The sequence below is a fragment of the Miniopterus schreibersii genome, assembly GCF_964146895.1.
Source record: "Miniopterus schreibersii genome assembly, chromosome: 20".
NCBI lineage: Eukaryota > Metazoa > Chordata > Mammalia > Chiroptera > Miniopteridae > Miniopterus > Miniopterus schreibersii.
Genome location: NC_138122.1, coordinates 12,609,373 through 12,631,948, shown reverse-complemented (window position 1 = coordinate 12,631,948; position 22,576 = coordinate 12,609,373). Strand labels below are relative to the sequence as shown.

At 48.8% G+C, this 22,576-nt stretch overlaps 1 protein-coding gene across 7 annotated transcripts; it reads right to left on the bottom strand.

Annotated features, from left to right (window-relative positions):
- Positions 1 to 493: 493 nt before the first annotated feature.
- SLC25A1 (solute carrier family 25 member 1) lies at positions 494 to 22,170 on the bottom strand. Of its 7 annotated transcripts, none has more exons than XM_081122953.1 (13): positions 22,069 to 22,170; positions 14,553 to 14,749; positions 13,594 to 13,751; positions 7,852 to 8,081; positions 3,530 to 4,038; positions 3,142 to 3,249; positions 2,962 to 3,061; positions 2,737 to 2,875; positions 2,149 to 2,233; positions 1,877 to 1,981; positions 1,591 to 1,706; positions 1,436 to 1,509; positions 494 to 1,211 (listed from the first exon to the last, which is right to left on the bottom strand). In XM_081122953.1, exons 5-13 carry the CDS (start codon positions 3,615 to 3,617, stop codon positions 1,097 to 1,099), a joined length of 930 nt encoding a protein of 309 aa, XP_080979079.1. In that variant the 5' UTR covers positions 3,618 to 4,038; positions 7,852 to 8,081; positions 13,594 to 13,751; positions 14,553 to 14,749; positions 22,069 to 22,170; the 3' UTR covers positions 494 to 1,096. The 7 variants fall into 7 exon arrangements, with proteins under 7 accessions (XP_080979079.1, XP_080979078.1, XP_080979074.1 ...); XM_081122952.1 differs by having other exon boundaries at positions 3,530 to 3,931; XM_081122948.1 differs by lacking the exon at positions 13,594 to 13,751 and adding an exon at positions 19,600 to 19,746 and having other exon boundaries at positions 3,530 to 3,931; positions 14,557 to 14,749; positions 22,069 to 22,164.
- Positions 22,171 to 22,576: the final 406 nt, after the last annotated feature.

Genomic DNA, 22,576 nt, shown 5'->3' with positions numbered 1-22,576 from the left:
CTAGGGTCCTGGTCAGGCAGCTCCACCCATTCTTGCCCTAGGGCTCCCAGCCTGGGTGGAGTGAGGAAAGGCCTCATGCTCAGAGCCTCAGAGGACTAGAAACTAAATGCCCCACAAAGCACTTCATCTCAGACCATTTCACAGAAAAACCAGGAAGTAGAGAGGTGGGCCTAATCACAGGTTGAGGGACAAATAAGAGCCCAGGAGCATTGTAGCCCAGGCTCAACCAGCAGCATGGCGCAGCTCCCGACTCTGCCACTAAGTGTTTACTTCCAGGTGACCCTACAGGATCCTGGCCACAGGCCACAGGCAAGGCCTGGATGGAGCACAGATGTTCCTTGGCCTGATGTCAGTCTCTCAGAAGGTTGCCGGCCAGCCTGCCTGCTGCTTGGCTTCCCTGTACCCCTGCCAGTACACTCAGAAGGGCTTGACTTTCACAGAGGCTTGGCCATCACTGCCCACCCACAGATGGAACCACACAGGGACAGTAGGCTGTGACAGGATCCGGTTTATTCTGCCTTGGGAGGTTGGTCCTGAGAGTGGTGGGTGCCACCCTGTCCCAGGCGGAGGGAGGGCCCAAGGGCCAGTTAAGGCCAGTGGCAGGAGAAGCGGGGGGCATGCCGCCCCTGGAATGCAGTGAGGCCAGGCTGAGGCCTGGAGGCAGCTGCGGTATGCCGGGGCAGGTGCACCTGCTGCCCAGGGTGGAAGGCACCGGGCTGGGACTGAGCCATGGACCCAGGCTACACAGGTAGTACCCTGGGAAGCAGGACACAGGGTCATGGGACACAGAACATGAAACACAGGCACATGGCTCATGAATAAGCATATGGGCAAGTGGGCACAGATTCACAGGCCAGAGGAACACTCAGCCTCTGCTGAACATATGGACACAATGGTGGTGTCATTTGGACCACAAGGGACACAAGTACTATCAGATATATGGACTCAATGGACACAGGGAACAGGCCCAGGCCACGGAATGCAAGGAACAGGGGAATGGGGCCTTTTGGCACAACTGCACTGGAATCATGAGAAGAGGGCAGAGGGGGCTGGTCTGAAGGTGCCCAAGGGCAGCCCCAATGCAGACCCTTAGGGCTCAGTCTGTCTTCCACACTTTGTTTAGCAGCTTTACCACTTCATCATAGATGATGAACACGATGGCCACATCTGCACAGACCCGACCCAGGCGGGGGACAGTGCCTTTGTAGAATCTGGGATTGGGTGGGAGAAAAAGGTAGGTGAGGAGGCAGACGAAAGACAATGCCCCTGGACAGTAGGGGTGGGCCCAGATGTTGGAGAGGCAAGATCAGGGGCCTAAAGGTAAGGACTCCCTAGGGGATGGCCTGGGGTGGGCAGGGGGTTTGGGGTGAGGCCTAGGGAGAAGGCCAGGGAGGGCCTGGGGTGGGGACAGCAGTCCTGTCTCTCCCTCACTCACGCTTTGAGCCCCTCATTCCTCAGAATCTGCATGCCACAGTCCCACGTGTTCCGGTATTTGTGCGCCTCCAGGCCCTGCAAGACACCAGCACACCACAAGACTCAACAGCCAGCCCCAGTCCTAAATTCTCCCCCCCCTTCCAAGCTCTACCCCACCTGCATCCGGGTTTTGATCACGTCCAGAGGAGTGTTCCCAAAGACACTGGCAGCACCCGCAATAGCTCCAAACGCCCCAGTGATCAGCGGGTTCATGGGCTTGTTGGGGTTGTCCCCTGGATGGGGGTGGGAGATGCAATCAGAAGGTGATGGGAAGGTAAAGGGGCCATCTCTGACCGCTGGGGAGGAACATGGACCAGGGCCTTAAAAGATGGGAGCCTCAAGGGGCAGGACTCTGGCACGAAAGCCCAATAGTGGAGGTGGGGTCTTGGGGCAGGAGACGCACCTCGATACCAGTTGCGCAGGGAGGTCATGACGAAGAAGCGAATGGCCTGGTTGGATCCTTGCTTTAGCACGGTGGCAGTAAGGCCCTGGTATGTCCCCTTCAGCCCTGGGGGCAGGCAGGCATGAGGGTTACACTTACACACAGGCCCCAGATGGGGATTGGGGGAAGCTGCACTCAGGAGTGCCAGGGCAGAAAAAACAAGTGCACACAGGTTCTTTTCATCCTAGCTGAGGTCCCTGACCCTACCTGAGTAGGAAGGCCAAGTGGCTCACCTTGTTCCCGCACAATCTCCCTGACCCCATGGAAGAATCCTCTGTATTTAGGGTTGGGAGAGGTCTGGTCATGGATGAATTTCACCTGAGAGAGAAGGAAACAGAGCAGCTGGCTCCCAGGGTGCCACAGGAAGGGCACACTTGGCCCCTTGGCTTGCAGGCCCAGACCCCACCAAGGTCAGGCCAGGGTTGGAGATACAGCTCTTTACTTGGAAACAGGGACAACCAAGGCCACGGTGGGACTTGAGGCCCAGGAGACAAGAGGACCTGCCCCACTAAGGAGCCTCCTCAGTCGTGTTTGTGATACTGCTGGTAGCTTAGGCAGCAAACACCCATTGTTTTCTGTTTATGAAAGTGTTTTTTAAAAATGTACCATCTTCCTAGTGCTTTCAGGACACAGACCAGCCTCCACAGGAGGCCCATCCTGCAGGCCTCCTGCACCCAGCTCCCCAGGCAGTTCTCCATGCACACCTTGCCCCCTCCTGCAAGACCCTCCCCACTTCAACATCTCCATTGGACACAGGATCACCCCAGGCTCCACCATCCCACTCCCCTCTGCATGCTTAGTCCCTACAGGAAACCTCCAACCTTGATGGTCTCCATTGGGCACACGACCACCACGGCCTCAGCCACGCCAGCGCCCAGGCCACACAGCAGCCCTCGAGTGCTGTCCAGCCGTCCCTGGGCGTCCCGCATGTGGTTGCTGAGGAACTCAAACATCCCAAACCTTGGGGTGGAAGGCAGTGGGGTGAGAGGGGCGCCACTGCCCCTGACCCCCTCCCGAGGCCACCCCCACCCCGAGCCCCGTCTCACCTAACCGCCGCCTTGGGGATGGAGCCGTAGAGCAGGGAGCTGAGGCCTCGGTACAGGCCCAGGACGCCATGGCTGCGCACAGTTTGCCGCACGCAGTCCCCTGGGGGAGGGGGCGGTCAGCGACTCCAGCCGCCCCCGGGGCCCGCCCCCCGGGGCGCCCCGTAGCTGCCCTCTGCTCACCAATGCCCCGGTAGCGTGGCGGGTGCGAGCGCTCGTCCAGCTGCAGCTGCGTCTTCACGTACTCGGTGGGGAAGGTGATGCAAATTTCGATGCCGCCTGCCAAGCCGCCTGCGGGAACCCGGGACTCGTGGTCGGAGACCCTCGCCCGGCCGCCCCGCCCTTTGCCGCCCGGGCCCCTCCCCCGCCCGGGACTTTGTCCCGCCAGGTCCCCATACCCCACCCCCGTTGCCCTGGCGAGGCACGGAGGGGTGACACGCAGGGTGAACTGGAGACCAGTGCCGCGCCCCCCGCCCGACCCGGAAGTGGGGAGGGGCTTTCGCGTCCCGGGCCGGCCCGAAAACGCGGCGGGACCGGCGGGACGCGGAGTTCGAGCCCCCGAGGAGCCCACCTGCCAGGATAGCCTTCCCCGGGTGCGTCAGTTTGGCCTTTCCGGGTGCGGGTGCGGCGGCGGCCGCCAGAGCGCGGGGCGCCGCCATTGCGGGGTGGCGGTAGGCAAGAGGCGGGGCTCCCGGCGTTGGCCACGGGTCCGAGCTCCTGCGCTCAGAGCTGTCTGCCGAGGCGGCGGCGGCTGGTTATGTCCGGGGGCGGAGCGGTCGCGTCAGCCCCTGGGCTCCGCCCCGCGTGGTTCGAGCCGGGCCCCGCCCCCGGCCCGCCCCCTGCAGGCCGGGAAACTGAGGCCCGGGCACTGAGGCCGCTGCGAGGACAGCAACCCAGCCAATGGCCGAGCCTGTAACTCAGACGACCACGCTCGGCAGGGGTCCTTGGGAGGCGGTGCTGCGCCCGCGCAGAGCTGTGGGTCAAAGTGCAGTCTCCTGAGCCTTCCCGGGCATTGAGCACAGCTAGGCGCGGGTAGGAGCGGGCTCCGGGTCCGCACTTCTGCCGTGTGCGGCAGGACCCCTGAGATGACAGTGGAGAGACACGTGGGCTAGCCCCATCCTTACTGTTTGAGGACTTGGCCTTCCCACACCTATGGCCAGCACTTACCACTCTCCTTTCGGGATTTAGAACTCCAGGTACTGCACACCGTCAGGAAAAGATCCCAAATACACCTGACAGTACCCCCCAGGGCAGCTTCCCTGGGTGCAGGTCCCCCACCCCCAGAAGACCAAGCAAATCTCTTGCCCCCTCCTATCCACACCAGCACCAAGAACGGAAGCTTTGCCTTGATAAACCGACTTTTAATATTCATGATTGGCAGGAGGCTCAAAACCCTGTTAGTCTGTTCAACTGTGTGCAAAGTGACCGGGAGGGGGGCAGCTCCGCTGGTGAAGAGACGGTGCCCTTCCTCCTAGCGCTGGGTACTTATTGCAGACAAACACTCCCCAGGATGCTGGCTGAAGCTGGAGGGTATGGAGCCTTTAGTTTACCTCCCTGCCTGGTGGCTGGAGCTGGTCTTCTTAGGTAGTCAAGGGTTACTCTGACATCTCCAGGTTCTGGGAAGGCTCAGTGGCTGCTATCATTGGGTCTCAGCAAAAATAAGTAACACCCAGGGTCCTCTGTGCTCCTTGGGGAGGTTAGTAACTCTGTAAAGGGGATGTTACCACTGAGTGCCCACTACATACTGAAGCCCTACACAGGCGGCTGGGCAAAGGCGGGAGCAGCCATAGGGGAAGCTGGCAGGGGCCGGTTCTGTAGCAAGGCCTGCTGTCAGCATCAGCTGCTGACCTGCAGAGGGAGAAGCCTAGGGTGAGCAGGGCTCCTGCTGCCCCCAAGTGGCCAGGGGTCCACGGAGCAGGGCTACAAACCAGCCCTAACCATCCAGAGGCTGAGTGTCCTCCAAGAGCAGGGGCAGGAGGCAAGGGCTGTGGGAGCTGCTGTTGTGGGGCCAGCTCTAGAGGCTGGCCAGCCTAGAGGGTAAGCTTGTCCCCAAGTATAGGGCACTTACTTAGCTCAACTGGCTGGGTCTCACTGATGCCCATCAATACCTAAAAAACCCAAATTGACATTAATGGTGGGTGGGCACCATAACCCTCAAGGAGCACACAGTTGGGAGGCTCACATTACACCTCAGGCCTATGTTAGTCCCTCAAATATACTCTAGGAAGCATCAGCCTCTGTGCAGTGGACACCAAGTGATCTGTCTACTGAACTGCCAGGCCAATCAGGCAGGCTCTCAAGTGCAAAGCCAACAAGAGCCTGTCAAGGGCCAGATAGGGCAGCACAGCAGTAGCTTGAGGCAGGGCAGTTACTAGGCACAAGGAATAGGCAGGAGCACCCCCCACCATAAGGCAGTTGCCCTCAGAGCAGGGAGGACCGTGGTGGTGCCTCTTCAACATTCCTAGATCACTGAACTACCTTCTCTGCACCTGGCAGCCATTGTGGTCCTCATCCCCCACCCTATCCATTCCCACCCCAATCTGAAGCCCAGCCAGGGACAGGGGACAGGAGCTATGGGATGCCACCTACTAAAGAGGGGCAGGCTCTACCACATGCTTCTCTTGCACAGACTTTCTGAGGTGTCCAGTCTGTCCACCTGCAAAGAGGCAAGAGCATGTGAGTGCCCACCTTACAGGTCACATGCAGTATTGGCCTGGAGGTGAACTTGGGAGGCAAGCACATAGCCTTCAGGAGAGTTAGAGCTGAAGACAGGCACACAGACAGTGACCACCACCTCACTCCACAAAGTGAAGCCTCTCTAACCAGATGGAGATGTGAGTGCCCAGTGGGGCCCTGGTGAACCTCAGCTGCTGTTCCAGCCCAGTACTTTCCAAGTGGACACTTGACCACCAGGTGCACTGGAGCAGTGGGCTTTGAGTACAGCATGACTCACAGGGCTGAGTCCTCCTCTGGACACAGGGACACTGCTGAGACAATGTAGTAGCTCCTTTTAGCCAGTCTGGGATGCTTACCCCTTCTAAGGGGACTGGTCACCTTACACCTGAGACCCTCCACCTGGCAGAGAGGATGCACCATCTGAGAGATAGGTGCTATGACAGCCATCTGAAGACAAACTGCACTTTGCCCTTCCTTGAGGTTTCACCAGGTGCAGTCCCCATAGGCTGAAGCAGATTGATGGATGGAGAGGAAAAAGAGTGAGGTGATGCCATGGGGGATATAGGGCGGACAGCACTGTGCTAGTATGAGTGACAGCAACTGTGTATCTGGGACCACTCCCAAACAAGCACCTGGGTAAGAAAGAAGAAACAATTATGTGCCCTATGTGCACTCAGGTTTGGGAGAGCTTGGGCCAGGTACCAGAAACCTAGCAGAGACAGCTCTGATGCCAGCCCTGCACACTCCCTTTCCTCTTCCCCCCATGGGACCTGGACTGAGGTAAGGAAGGAGCATGGCAGCTCTCCTCTCAAAGCCTGTCCCCTCTGCCTTCAGCTGCTGTACTGGGAGAGCCCTGGGGGGCAGAGGGTTCTCAGAGGGATGGGGCTTGAGCTTCCCAGATGAGTCAAGAGGCCCAGGACCAGGATTTCCAGTCAGGAATGGGCTGTGGCATTCCTGTCTGGATTACTCTGCCACACAGCAGTGTCCAGTTTGCTGGGCCTCATCCCAAGCCAAGAAACAACCTACACTCTTATCACTGCCAGAGAAATCCCTCGTGAGCACCTGCCTCTCCTCACCATATCAGGAACTTGGTTGGGTGCTAGCAGAGGCATGTGGGGCAGGATCGAGGGCAGGTGCCATGGCAGCTTCTGCCTTCCAGGACTAGGGAAGGTGTCTGGAGACCCTGGGTCAAGGAACAGGGTCCCTCCAGCAAGAAGGCACACTTTATGGGTCTCTCCTCCTGCAGCAGGGTAATGGCTTTGAATGGTCCCGGGATGGTCCAGAGGAAGCCCTTGCAGTCCAAAGCTGGTAGCACCAGACGCCACCCCCTTCCTGTTTCTTCCCTAACCCCCACACTAACGCTGGGAGGCTCCTCCCTTCTATGCACACTGAAAGCAGCCTTGGCTGTGGCTTCCTGGCATTGTGGGTCCTCCTCCTGGCTGGAAGAAGGTATGGTATATGGCTGGATAGGCAAGTAGGCACTGCTGAGCCATTGCTTTTCTGCATACTTAGAAACAAAGCAGACCAGATGACATGGGTCTCTGGACAGTGGCTACAGCTAGGCCCTAGAAAGTGACTCCTAGGGCTTCGACACACAGGGAGTTGAAACTAGACACTGTCACCTTGTTAAACAGCTCATCAACCTGCAAGAAAGCCAAAGTGGGACACCAAGTGACATCTGGAGTAACAGAAGCGAGATGCTAAGACATGAGTATAGCCCCTGGGCCAGGAAGACATGTGTCTAAGCCCCCACCCCCTTCATCTGTCAGCTTTGAACCTGAACCCCAGTGTCTGCAGCTGTAGAGGGAAAGACTGCCTCCATCATTAAGGTGTTAAAGGCTTAAATATGATTAACATTCCTATTAAGTGCTCCTCCAATTGCCAATAGCTGGTGCTGAGAGGTAAGTGGCCCACACCAGGTGTCCCTGGGCCTCCTGGTGGTGGGCTAACACACTGCATGCCCCCTCACCCCCTGCCCCCGGCAGTGTGTGGAACTGCTGCGAGGGCAAGTGCTCAGTTCTACCCAGCTCCCCACCACCCCATGGTGATTTTCTAGAAATAACAACACTGGACCTAAAATCAAGGCCTCTCCCAACAGCAGCCTGGGCTGGTTGGGCAATCTGGGCTGGCCTCTTAACTGGCCACAGTAGGACCTCTGCAGACCAGAGCCAGGGTCATAGCCAGGGGAAACAGAGCCACAGAAGGGCAGGTACTTACTCTGCTAGGGTACTCCCTCATCACCTGGATGAAGTAGGGCATGGCCAGGTCCACCAGGTTGCACCTCCAGGCCAGCTCCAACATCATATTCAAGGGGAAGTAGGTTGTAGCAGGTGAAGAGAGAGGCCGTGATGCCACTCCAGCTTGCCCTCCTCCAGGAACCACTGCAGCAACTTCTTGACCAGCTTGGTGTCCCTTGACTCTGCAGCGTGCTCCATGGTGTCCTGCAACTGAGGCAGATGCACTGCTTGGCCACCCTGCCTTTCTGGGCTGGCAGAGTGCAGGAGCAGTGCCAAGCTCCATGAAGGCCCTCCCCTCATCCCAGGAGGGTTCCCTGTGCTTCAGCTGCCTTCTGGCAGACAAAGTACCACCTCCAGGAGAAATGAGAAGAGCTTGTCTTGTTAACTGCCCAGAGGGGGGTGACACACACAGTGTAGGTGCTGTGGGAGATGGGTTCCAGCCTCAGGGCCTGACAACATGAAGAGGGAGTGCATGGGCACTGAAGGGGATGGTGACAGCGCCAGCAGGGCCTGTTGTGAAGGCCAGAGTTACTGGGCTCAGGCCAATAGCCAGCACTATCCTTCCACATTCAACATGATTCAGCTACGAGGGACATGGCTAGTGCTCAAGAAATAGGGATTTGCCCTTTCTTCCTGACATAAAAAAGTCCCTGATCACTTCTTAGTCTAAAGCAATTTAAAAAATCATACCCGCCCAAGTGATTAGCCATCAGTAAATTAGCAATTTCTCTATCCATCCTCTATTTTCTAGCCGCATGGCAAGAAGTGAAGAACCCAGGTAGCCAATGTGTCAGCTTCCTCATCCTCCACAACCACCCTCTGCACACTCAGCTGATGAAAGGCACAGCTGGTGTCGAATGCAGTCTGGTTGCCCACTAACGGTGACTGCCACTATGCAGAGACAACTGTTGGCCACTGTTGCAGTTACTGTTCCTCGAGCTCACTTGGTCACCTCCAACATGAGGCTCTCATGTCCTAGAGACTGACATGAGACTCAAAGCCCTGTATGCTAGCGTGTGGCACACCCTTTTGGTCCTCCTCCAGGAAGGATTCTGTCCCACCTGCTTGCTGCTTTGGATGCCAAGTCCTGTCTTGTCCCCACTATTCCTACCAAGGGAACAGGTCTCTCTTTTCTTCTTCTTACTGTCAAAAACAGTGGAGGCTCAAATGAAAGCTCCTTCAGGTCATGTCTCCCCAGACATTGGAGAATGTGTACACCTCCAGGTGGTCATCCCTGACAACTGACTGCTCACCATGCTTTTACACTCACCTTGGCAATTTGGAAAGCATGCTTCTTGCTGCTCTGCGCATGTCCGAGGAGCCAGCAGTAGCCACTCACCACCCTTGGGGTGGCATGCTGTGACCTCCTACTCTCCCAGGACTTCTACTCAGTAGAGACCCCCCCCCCCCCAGGGCACTGCTGACACCTGCTGTGCATTGTGGGCTCTTTAGCACTACCACCCCTGTCTCCACCTACTAGACGTAGCACTGCAGCACTCTCAGGTGTGACAACCAAATGTCCTCTGGGGGTCAAAATCATCCCTGGCTGAGAACCACTGTGCTGCAAAGTATGCTAACCACTTTCTGCCTGTGGCTTTGCTCTCCTGGGCTCTCTTCCTGGCACACACTGCCCTGAGTGGCACTAATGTTGGAGAACAGACACCCCTCTGGCAGTGCTCACATCGTTTTCTCACTCACTTCCTGCCCCCATTTGTGAGGAGCCTGTGCATTTAAGACCTTGGCATACCACTAGCAGGACAGAGCAGCTGTGACCCTTTTAGTGGGGGCAGTTTCCCTCTGGTGTGTCAGAGCCCCGCTGCCACCTTCCAGGGCCAGCACCTCAACCCCTTGACGTGAGGTTCCAAAGCTTCTACAACATTTCCTCTTAGCCCTCTACAGGGGCCCTGTCAGCATCCCAGGAAGGACCACAAGCACTGTCACCAAGGGCGAGGAAGAGGTCACATAACAGTCCCAAACTGGAGGTGACAACTTGGGGAGCAGCTCAATGTGCCCTGATGTTAAGGGTCTTTGGCATCAGCCCATGTGCTGTAAGAGGGCGGTGCCTGTGCTGGGCAGAGGGTGGCAGCTATCTGTGTTCCAGGAAGGTCCTCAGGAGTGCTGAGGACAGCTCTGGGAGTAACACCATTAGTTCAAGCTCTCGGCTCCTAGGGGCTCCTGAGACACAGAACCCTGTGAAATCAGCTCAGCCATGCAGCATATTACACAAAGGCCTTGTTGGGTAACTGCACTTTACCCCACTGGGACACACCAGGTAGAGTGATGGCAATGCCTTGCGGGCCTGGGAACTCTCCAGCAGCACACCCTGAGCAGCAGATGCCTGGACATGGATCCAAACCGAGGGGTGGTGCCAAGCCACTGCTCAAAGGCAGAAACAAGTATTTTGAATGTGATTTTAATTTAGGTGTTTTTAATTCCCTAAATCTTGATAGAAAGCAATGTAGGTGCCAAGAGAGTGCTGCCACACTATGTTTAGGGAGAGTGAAACTCACAAATAACTGCTGGGAAAAGAATTAACTGCATGAATGCAAGTCTTTCAATCCAAATAACTTCTGAAGGCTATATGTTAACAACAGCGATTTATCCTCTAGATTCCAGTGCCAACACCCGCCTCTCCCCACAGTTCCCTCTTTGGCTTCAACTCCAAGCTCTCTGGAGTTTGGCCACCTCGGTACTGCTCCTGCAACCTACCCAAACACTCCCTCTTCCCAGGGCCCTGGCACTGTTGGTCCTCTGCTCTTGGAGAGATGCAGACTCAAGCACTCCCCTCTGGGACACCTTCCCCACCGTGCTGTCTGGAATGGCACTGCTCACCTTCACACTCATTGCTCGCTGTGGCTCTGCCTACCCCTCCCTGCTGCACTTTACTCCTTTACACGTACACCTAACACACTATAGATTTCTTTTTTTTTTTTTTAGAATATTCATCCTTGGTAACATGAATTGATTTTATTTATTTATTTTTTAATCCTCACCCGAGGGTATTTTTTCCATTGGTTTTTAGAGAGTGTGGAAGAGGGGGAGAGAGAGAGAGACAGAAATATTGATGTGAGAGAGACACATTGACTGGTTGCCTCCCACTTGAGCACCGACCAGGGCTGGGGATCGAGCCTGTAACTGAGGTACGTGCGTGCCCTTGGCTTGAATCACACCCAAGAACCTTTTAGTCTGTGGATGGATGCTCTAATCACTGAGCCAAACTGGACAGGGCTAGACTTCTTGAGTGGGCAAAAATTTGACTACTATTTTCACTTGTGCATCCACAGCCCCTATCCTGGCACAAGCTAGATGCTTGATGAAAGTTTGTTGAATAAAGTATTGTATCAAAGGATATACACAGAATTGACAGGAAACACAGGGAAAATGAATGACAGCATGGAGCTGCAGTCAACAGAAGCCAGACTGTGGGAAACATACAAACAAGCGGCGGACTGCATCTGGCTGAAATGTGCTGACCCTGGAGGACTGTAGGAGGTTGGGAGCAGGCCAGGCCTCGCTCGGTGTGCCACCTGCCTGGGGAAGAACAAGACAAGCTGTCTGCGCTTCCCAGTCCGCCCAGTCTCAGGTGGGATTTAACTTGCATAATCCAGGGCAGCTCTGTATTTAATCCTCTCTCCCATCAGGAGAGTCCTGTTCTGAATTCAGAGGGAGATTTGGGGCAAGGTTTCATTTTCTAACATTAATGTTTTCATTATAAAGTTAATTTTAAAAGTGTGCTCACTGATTGAAAAAAGAACTTGGCTAACTCAGGCAAGTAAAAGGAAAATAGTATGATATTGCCCAATTTCATATCTCAAAGTTTTCACTGTCCCTATCTTGGGCGTTTTTCTAGGTTTATATGTTCATTATATTGTACGTGCAGGTTTTCACTCTGCTGAAACTTACTCTGAAAGGTTTTTCTATCACAAATAAGTATTTGTAATGGCTGTATTATATTCCATTGATGAATGCTGTTTATTTCCTTTTGTTGGACATTGGCTTTCAATTTTTATTAGTATAAGTCATACTGAAATGATTAAATATCTTTATATAAAGCTATCTGGACCTTTTCTACTTTCTTGGGATGTATTTTTACATCTAGACTGAGGAAGCCCAGGATAAGGAATACCGTAGTTCCTTTTTATCCATGGGGGATATGTCCAAGACCCCCAGCGGATGCCTGAAACCATGGACAGTACTGAAATCTATATATACTATGTTTTCCCCTATATATACATATCTATAATAAAATTTAATTTATAAATTAGGCACAGTAAGAGATTAGTAACTACTAATAAAATAGAACAATTATAACAATATACTCTAATAAATGTTATGTAAATATGGTCTCTCTCAAATACCTTGTACTGTATCCACTTTTCTTCTTTTGATGATGTGAAACGATACAATGCCTATGTGATGAGGTGAGGTGCTCAGAATTGAGCACAATATAAAACTTATGAATTAGGCTCTCTCTCCTGGGAGCACTCCTGCGCCCCCCGCCACCACCAGGCATGTTTCCATTAGCTTCCTCATTCCCAAGCACCAAGGGCCCTTCCTCTGCCTCTATAACTTGTTTCCTAAGCCCATTTCTTCTAGGAATTACTTTTTCTACCTCTGTGGTTAACGAAATAAATGTTCTCTTACAGTTTGGGTCTTGGCTCTGAATTCTTTCCAAGCTAGAACCCAAGTACCGAGGTTGCTGAACCCAAGTCTGGTCTGACCCCACTGGACTAACACCCAGTGCTGTTCCCACTGCTCACAACATAATAGTGCCATGACTTAGATTGTTTCCAACACTGGTAAAAAATAATAATAATAAAGAAAACAAAAAAACCTTATGAATAGTTTATTTCTGGAATTTTCTATTTAATATTTTGGAACCACAGTTGACCATGGGTAACTGAAACTGTGGAAAGCGAAATCACAGATAAGGGGGGGAATTACTGCACATATATACTTAAAAGTTTTATGCATTATGTGAATGCAGTAAATTACTTTCCCTTGTGCTTTCTTCCACTGCTTATATGCTTACAAACTCCTTCCTCACACGAAGATTAAATAAATATTTAAAAATTTTAAATATTTCATCTAGAATTTAATTTTGTTTACAAAATTATGTAATAAACTTTTTACCCCTTTCAAAACTGTCACCTAATTCCAACAGTTAACTGAAACTTACTTTGAAATACAAATATCCAAAGTCCACTTGTTATTTATTTCAATGAAGTGAGTGTGTTCTGTCAAGAAGAGCACACATGCAATTACTGTAGAGTTAGAATATATTCCATTACCCCTTCATCTCTATCACTTTTCCCAGGCGTAACATTTTAACCCTGGAAATGGCAAACTTTATAATTATTTAGATCTTTCTTTTATTTAAGGTTTTTAAAAAACACTTGATTTTATTCCTACATAAAAAGGAATTTCCCCCCATTATGTTATCTGATAATTGCTGACATATGGAAAAATGATTAATTTTTAACGTATCTCTTTCATCTGACTAGTTACTCAGTTCAGTTTGTTCTCAGGGGTAACAGAGCATTTGCATGTAGTCCTGACACCTTTTCTAGCAGAATCATTCTGACCTGCATAGCCAGCGGCCTCAACAAGGGACTTAATCACCCTTGTGGCTTGTTTCTCACCATCCCAAATCTGTGCCACTCTAGGGAGTGATCCCTGAACCAGCCTACAACAATTCACATTCCCCAGGGGCATGGCCTACCTGCTGAATGTGGACATTGTTGGGTCCATTAACACAATCTTCTAGCTCAGAGAGACGGCTAGTTTTAGCCAAGGCAAAAATAAGTTCTGTCTCTGTGTAGGAACTGTGGCCCTTTCCCCTGGCCATCTGTAGGAATTTAACCAGATCTTCCCAATTGTCTAAAGATAGAAAACAAAAAGAGGTAAGACAGGCAGGTGTGGCTCAGATGTTGAGTGTTGACCTATTAACCAGGGGGTCATGGTTAGATTCCCCGTCAGGGCACATGCTCAGGTTTTGGGCTTGATCCCCAGTAGGGGCGTGCAGGGGGCAGCAGATCAATGACTCTCTCATCATTGATGTTTCTCTCTCTCTCTCTTCCTCTCTCTGAAATCAATACTAATAAAAAACGTATTTAAAAATATGTTAACCCAGAGCTGCTGTTTAACCAGGGGCTCAGTTCCTCCCAACCTGTTCTCAGTCAGGATGCTGACCTATCAGCTCTGCCTCAGGTGGGCTCTGGCTCTTGGAAAGATCTAGAAGGTCTTGGACATGCCTGCCAAGCAGACTGCTGAGCAGAGTCCTAACCTAGGTGGGGGAAGGAAAAGAGGCAGAACCCAAAGGAGCTGCCCTGGGGGACAGGAACCTCAATAGGGAATGTGGTGCTTATTCCATCCACTGAAGGAATTGTCGCCACAACCAACTAGAATGGCAAGAAGAAACTCTGGGTTTAAAATTATGATAGTGATACCCACTGTGCTTAAAATAAATTTAGTCTGTACAAGAGGGTAAGAGTCAACTGAAGAGCTACTGTCATTAACCAAATAACATTTATCTCAGATTCTCTCAGAAAACTTTCACTCAGTTGTGTCTTCCTATCTCTAAGTGCAGAGCACGTGCGGATTCCCAGCAGGGCCATACCCTTCCCTCGCTGGGTGGGCTTCACCCAGTGAGAAGCAGAGCCCCAAGGAGAGGAGGTTTACCTACTGCTCCTGATGGCTGCCTGGATATTCTTCAGGTAAGAGGGAAGGTTGATAGCTCTGATGTAGGAGTTGATGGCTTTCTTCACCAGGTCTTTCTGGAGCTGGGCATGGGCCAGCTGACTCCACACAGCAGGCTCACTGCATCTCTCTGCAAACTCAAATGCTCGGTCTAGGTTTCCAATGTGCTCAACCAGGACCTAGGGGTTAAAAGAGAAATCTCATTTTCTGCAACACTCAGTCAGCTCCAGGGAGCAGACGGATTTTTGTTCAGTTCTATATTCTGTCTAAAATTGCATGACCATTTCAGTTAAGTCCAAAACAAACTGTGCATTAAGTATTTCTCAGATGAATGAATAGGAAGGCGAAGAACTGCATAACAGGGAGGAGTATGATAGAGAACAGACACTTCAACAAAGAAGGAGACAGCATAAAGGAAGGAGACAACCAGGCTACGCTTATTATTATTTAATATTAAAAAAAAAAATTTTTCAATTACAGTTTACATTCAATATTATTTTGTATTAGTTTCAAGTACACAGCATAGTGGTTACACAGTCATATACTTCACAAAGTATTCCCCCTAATATGTCCAGTATCCACCTGGCACCATACATAGTTACTATAATATTATTGACTATATTCCCTATGCTGTACTTTACAGCCCATGACTATTTTATAACTAACAATTTGTACTTCTTAATCCCTTCACCTTTTTTACCCTGTCCCTCAACACCCCTCCCCTCTGGAAACCATCAGTCTGTTCTCTGTATCTATGCATCTGTTTGTTTGTTTATATTGTTCATTAGTTTCCACATACATGTGAAATCATATGGTATTTGTCCTTATCTGACTGACTTATTTCACTTAGCATAATACCCTCTAGGTCCATCCACTGCTGTTGCAAATGGTAAGATCTCATTTTTTTTTGACATTCAAATTCATTCAGCTTTATTAATGAAAATAATATAAAGTTCAAACATAGCCTAAATAAAGCATGACAAACCTACTGTGTGACTATTTGTCAAAACACAGATGACAAACATTCAGGTGTTCCTGTTCTTCTGATATAACGATCTGAGCTGTGTTGGTTTTTTGGTTTTCAGAATAGAGGCTAATTATTTAATCAACATGGATGTACAATAATTTTATTCAATAATCAATGAGTTAGCTGGCTGGTGTTGGCTCAGTGGTTGAGTCTACCCATGGACCAGGCCATCATGGTTTGATTCCTGGTCAGGCACATTTCTGGGTTGCGGGCTCCATCCCCAGTAGGGGGCGTGCAAGAGGCAGTCAATGGATGATTCTCATCATTGATGTTTCTATCTCTCCCTCTCCCTTCCTCTCTCTCAAAAATCAATAAAAACATATTAAAAAAATTGATGAGTTATCTATACTTTCTCAGATATATCTCTGAAGACTATTTCAACCACATCTACTAATATTCATCACACCTATATATGGCTACTATGAAGATACATCATAATTTTAATAATCTGCCCATTATTTTCATTAAAGACCAATTGGTAACAAGAGTTAAAATTCAGAATGTTCCCCTCTCACACTGATGCAAAGAATGTTGCTCTAAACGCCTCCTTTATGGTGACTAACTTAAATAAATGTTCTAAGTCAGGCATGGGAACCTTTTTTCTGTTAAGGGCCATTTGGATATTTATATCATCATTTGTGGGCCATACAAAATTATCAACTTAAAAATTAGCCTGTTATATTTGGTCAAACATTTAATTAACTCACCCCTAACGTGATGGCTGGAACGGCTTCTCTTTTGTGAGGCCTTGGCAGGGCCAGACCTAAAGTAACCACAAAGGATGGTCTGAAATGAAAACGTTTTAACTAAAAGAAGTTTATGGCAGGTAGTTATGTCCTAGGCTAGAATCTTCTCTGATGTCTATTGTCTTTTGAATCTATGATAACATTCTTTTGGAATTTCTGGGTAACTCTCCTTTTCCCAGACCCCTCATGGCACAACCAATGTACCACGCCAAAGATCATAAATCCTCTCACTGTTACTGTTATCATGTTATCGTTGACTGTTAACTATTCTCTGCTCCATCTAGGCAAAATATATATGTATCTATCATTTTACTTTTCATCCAATCCCAGAGGTGTCCCCCCCACCCCCCGCCTTTGCTTTCTCCCACCTCTCTAATCTATCACCAATGGATTTCATGTAACCTACTTGCATCTTCACTTTTGATTGTAATGTAAAATAAGGTACAAAACTGCCATTCTCCGGAGCATCATCTCAATGCGTTGAGATTTTGATTCCCAGGAACTGTTGACAGTTTGGTTCAAACAAGCTCACAAAAATTCTTTACAGGTTTGAATGTTTCTTATGATGACAAGGCTTTGCCACATATTCCACATTTGTAAGCCTTCTGTCAGTTATAAATTCTGTTTAGTAATATTTGAATGATGATTAAAGAACTTCCCATATTGCTTAATTACATTTGTAAGGCTTCCCTCCAGTATAAATGATCTCATGTTTAGTAACATGTGAATGCTGATTAAAGGCTTTTCCACATATTTCACATTTGTAAGGCTTCTCTCCAGTGTGAATTACTTGACTTTTCATTTAAGTCTAAAGAAACATTTCAGGCCCCCAAATAAAAACACGGGGGCAAGACAATACCTCTTCTAAGTATTTATCTGAAGAAATCCAAATTAATAATTTGAAAAGATATACGCATCCCTATGTTCACTGCAGCATTATTTACAACAGCTAATGGACAGAAGCAACCTCAGTGCCCATCAACAGACAATCAGATAAAGATGCAATACATATATACAATGCAGTATTACGTGGCCATAAAAAAGAATGAAATCTTACCATTTGTCACAACATGGATGGACCTAGAAGATATTATGCTAAATGAAATAAGTAGACAGAGAAAGACAAGTGCCATATAATTTCACTTACATGTGGCATCTAAAAATACCAAAATAAACAAACAAAACAGAAATAGATGCATAAATACAGAGAACAAACTTATAGTTGCCAGATGGGAAGGGGGTTGGGAGGTTGGGTGGAAATGGTAAAGGGGTTAAGAAGTACAAATTGACAGTTACAAAACAGTCACAGGAATGGATATATATATATATATATATATATATATATATATATATATTTTAAGTATTATTATTGTTTAAAATATTACAGATGTCCCTTTTTCTCCCCAATGACCCGTTCCACCCCGTTCCTTCCCCCTCCCCGTCACAGGGATATTAAAGTACAGACTGCATAGGGAATATAGTCAGTGATATTATAATAACTATATATGGTGTTAGGTGAGTACAAGATCTATCAGGGGGATCACTTTGTAAAGTACAGTATATGATTGTCTAACTACTATGCTGTACACTTGAAACTAATACAAAATAAGACTGAATGTAACTTATAATTGAAAAATAAAAAATAAACTTATGAGTCATTAAAAATAATCAGACACTTGGAAAAATCTAAAAAGAAATTACTCATTTGACAATCCTATGATTGTTCTAAGGGGCTTAGGGACAGTAGTAGTCTGAGTTACAGCTGTGTTTACACAAGACTTTTAGTGAAAACACCAATTGCTTGTATCAAAGAGTCAGAACATTCTAGGTGTACTGAACATCCCCATGTTTTCATGCCTCTGTGCCTTTGGAGATGCTAAGGATTTTTTCTTCTGTATCTATCTCCTTCTCAGGCTCATTCACAGCTTTATCCCAGTGCCCAGCACATGGATGTTAAGTAATTCACTAGTAAAGAAGTTACTTGTCTTAGGCAGTCAGATTTAGTTTATCTGCAGATATAATTAAGAAAATATATTTTAAACTTACCAGCAAGCTTTTCCTAGCTCAGAGAGGGAGCTTTGTAAATGAGGTCCTACGAAGAATGATGACACCAAGGTCTTTTATAGAACTTAAAATTCTAGGACTAGGTTAGTTTAGGGTAGTTTAAAAACTACACTTGTATAGTGCTTTATAGAACCTCTCTCAAATTACACCACTTCTGCCCGGCTGGGCGTGGCTCAGTGGTTGAGCATCGACCTAGGATCCAGGCGACTGGGGTTCGATTCCTGGTCGGGGCACATGCCCGGGTTGCGGGCTCGATCAATGACTCTCTCATCATTGATGTTTCTATCTCTCTCTCTCCCTTTACTTTCCTCTCTCTGAAATCAATGAAGATATATAAAAAAAATAAAATAAAAAAATTACACCACTTCAGGTTTTCTGTATTTTAAAACCAATGCATAAGATCCTATATTTATCCCTGTTAAATGTCAACTAGCTGGATTCCAGCCTGTAAAGAAACATCTGTTCAGATTCTAATTTTGTCACTGAACTTTGCTATCCCAGCTCTGTGGCATCCTTGTTTAACCAGCCAAGAGTGATGGTAATCTCTCCCTGGCATGGAGGCCACTAGCAGGCCTCAAGCAAGAGAAGCAGCAGAAGAAAATGTAGAAGAGACTGAATACAGTAGATTGGGTGAAGCAGCAGGGAAATAAATATGGGAAGACCAGGGGAAGCAAAGAAATACTTATAGGATGACAACTATAGCCCCAGGAGGATAGTAATAAACAATACTGTCAAATAGATGCTGTGATCTGTATGTGATCCTAAAAGAAAGATCTTCAAACTGTAAGTTACAAAAGCAAAAGGCAGAAGAATATTCATAGTAGGATCCTTTTAATAATTTTTTGAGAAATACATTGGTGTCTACTGGGGAGAGAAACCCAGTGTTTGAACAGGAAAACTTTAATTTTAATTTATACTTTCTGTATGGGGCCATTCCCCTATGTATATGCATCACTTGAAAGTCTGTTCCAGACAGACTTTTGCTCCAGCTACAGAATGCTTAAGAACTGGTGGAGAGGAACACTGATAAAGATTCTCCTAGGACTTGATAACTCTTTCAACCCAATTAACTCAAAAACTACTGGGAATCTTATGAAGTTTGGGGATTTTGAACATTTAAACATGTTAGATAGTGATGATTTGTTTTTCCAAGGAACTCCTATTAAAATTCATTTAACATTTGGTCACTTACCATGTCACTGTTGTGGGCACTCTCACAAAGGCTCACCCTCCCACACACCCTCAGTGAGAAGGTGGTTACTTTCCTCACTTTGTAAATAAGAAAGTCAAAAGGTAAATGACTGGCTCCGTATCTTTTTCCAGAACAAGGATCATAAGTCTGCCAATAGGCAACATTTCACAGCTTACACAAGACCTTTAAAAAAGTTTTACACAGGTGTACAACAATTTTAGGACATAATGAGCCTACTATTGTTTGTTTCAGTATGTCAAAAACCATTTCACAAAATGAGATGGCTACAAACATATACTGGGCTGTGGGTACAGTGTCCCCTTTCAGACTGACTTCCCAGGGGCCTCTACAGCAGACACAGGTGCTCATGAACTGCTTTCAGTTCAAGCTCAACCTACTCCTTAGAGTTCTGCCTTCCCTACTAACATGTAAAAGGCTTCAAATATCAATCTCTTTCTTTAATTATGAATAATGACCAACATCTAGATGACTGGTTCAACCCAGCTGCATGTGAGACTCTCCTGACAAGAATGCCAAAGTCCCACTCTCACCTCTTAGGAATTCTGATTTAACATTTGATGTAGGTGTCTGCCTAGGTGTTTTTTATTTTTAAAAAATATTTTAAATCCTCACCAGAGGATATTTTTTCCATTGCTTTTCAGAGAGAGAGAGAAACATCAATATAAGAGAGAGACATCGATTGGTTGCCTCCCACATGTACCCAGACCAGGGCCAGGGATCCAGCATACAACCGAGGTAGATGCCCTTGGCCAGAATTGACCCCAGGCTCATGCAGAAGAGGTGCCTACAAATGAGACTAGAGTATGGGCACAGAAGTAGGAGAAACCCTGGGGGACTGTGGTACCACCAAAAGCAGCAGAGAAAGGTCCTGAGGAGGCAATAAAGTGCAGTGTCAAATATAGCTGGAAAGCCATGGAAGATGTTTGTGATGCTGGGGTTTGAGTTTATTTTTTATAGCAGGGAGTCAAACTATAGGCTGTTTTTGTATGGCCCAATTAAAAATGGGTTTTACATTTTTAGAAGGTCAAACAAAAAAGGAAGAATATGTAACAGTATGTGGCCCTCAAAGCTGAATATATATACTATCTGGTTCTTTACCAAAAAAAAAAAGTTTGCATGATGACTTGTGACCTTGGCAAGAACAGACACAGGGGAACAGTGGGGACAAAAAACAGACTGGGGGTTACTGAGGAACATAAGGGAAGTGATGGAGAGAGAACGCAATTCTTTCCAGATGTCTGGCCGTGAAGGTAAGAAAGAGCTTCAAGGGGACAAGGGAGAGGGAAGAGTCTGCTGTAAAGATGGAAGAGATATGAGCACGGTTAAACAAAAACAGGAAAAAATCACCAAAAGGAAATGGATAAAAATGAGAGAGAGAAGATGCTACTGAGCAAGGCCCTGTTAAAGGGGGAAGGATGTCAGATCTAGAACACAGACAAGAGAAAGAACCCCACTTAAGGGGGAAAGGCAGGAAATGGCAACTGCAGACAGGTTTGTAAGGCTGCATGCATGAAAGTAAGCAACACCTCAGTTTACACCTTCTGTTTCTCCAATCATCTGCTGGCAGCAAGAGGGAGTGGCAGGGTCAGGGATTTCAGAAAAAGGCAGAAGTTCTGAAACATCTGTAGGGAAGGGAGATTGTTGAGACTAGAGAAACAAGGAGAGCAGTGCAGCCTCAGCACTTGCTTGATCAGTGCTAGAAACGGGAACCCATAGATTTCCATTCACATGGCTTGTGTGCCACAGCCACAAATACTTCCCAGATAATAGAATATATTCCTTCAAGGCACTACGAACTTTGATGGGAATTTAAAATGCCTTACTGCTTACCGGCCTTTTGAAGACAACAGATTTAGACAGTGCCTAAATCTGCTTTTGGTGTCAGACACCCGGATTAGAACCCAAGCTCTGTCACTTACTGTGTAATTTACTTGAATTACTTTGCCTCAGTTATCAAGAGGATTAAATGAAATGAGATTTATAAAGTACATAGTATAGTGGTCAGCAAGAGAAATGACTCAACAAATAACTATATTTTTATAATTATAATAAGCTGCAGTAGTAGTATTTTGCTAGTCCGAACTAACGGGCAACAGGCTCAATTTAGCGGTAGAATGGAGCCCCAAAAGGAGGTAATTACTGTTCAGAAGACTTCCACCTCTACACGACCCGTCCCCCCGTCCCCTCCGCCCACTGTCGCCGCAGAATAACCGTTTCCCCGACCAGCACACCTGGCGGTCCGCAGGCGCGGCCATCGCGTCCTGACCCAGAGCCGCCCGCCCCAGCCCACGGGGCTCTGCGCCGTCTCCGCCCGGGTCAGGTTGAGGGGCGGGGGCGGGCCAGCGGCGAGCCCAGGTCCCCAGAGAGACCGCGGGCGCGGCTGACAGGACGGAGCGCGCGACCAGCCCCAGAGCCCGCCGGGTCTCGAGGCGGAGCCCCGGTGCTCACCTGGAAGTGCTCCTGGGAGCGAGCGGGGCGGACCTGCGCCGAGGCGGGCGCGGAGCTGAGGCGGCCGCGGCGGCGGCCCCGCCGGTCGGCGGACGCGCTGACGGCGGCGGCGGCGCAGGCGCACTGACTCGAACCCTCCGCAACGCTCCTGTGCGTGCGGGGTCGCGGAATCCCTTCGCCCTCCTCCCGAGGGTCGGCCAAAAGTAGTCCGCGCGTAGCCGCGCTTTCGAACCCTCTACGGGAAGGAGAGTGGGCGCGGACCCGAGCAGAGTCCTGGAGAGAGTGTGCCAGAGGCGGGGTCGTGGTCTTGCCGCGAGTGAGCGTGGACGCGAGACTAGGCGTGGGCTGCCCTCAGGAAATTCTGAGTGATGGGGTTTTCAGGAGAGAGGTAAACAACGTTACCGGCTGCCCTTGCCTGGAACTTGCATATGTACAGAAATTCTGCCTCAGTTGCGTTCAGGGACAGTTGAGTTCAGGGACAGTTTCTAAAATTCAATCAGAGGTGTGC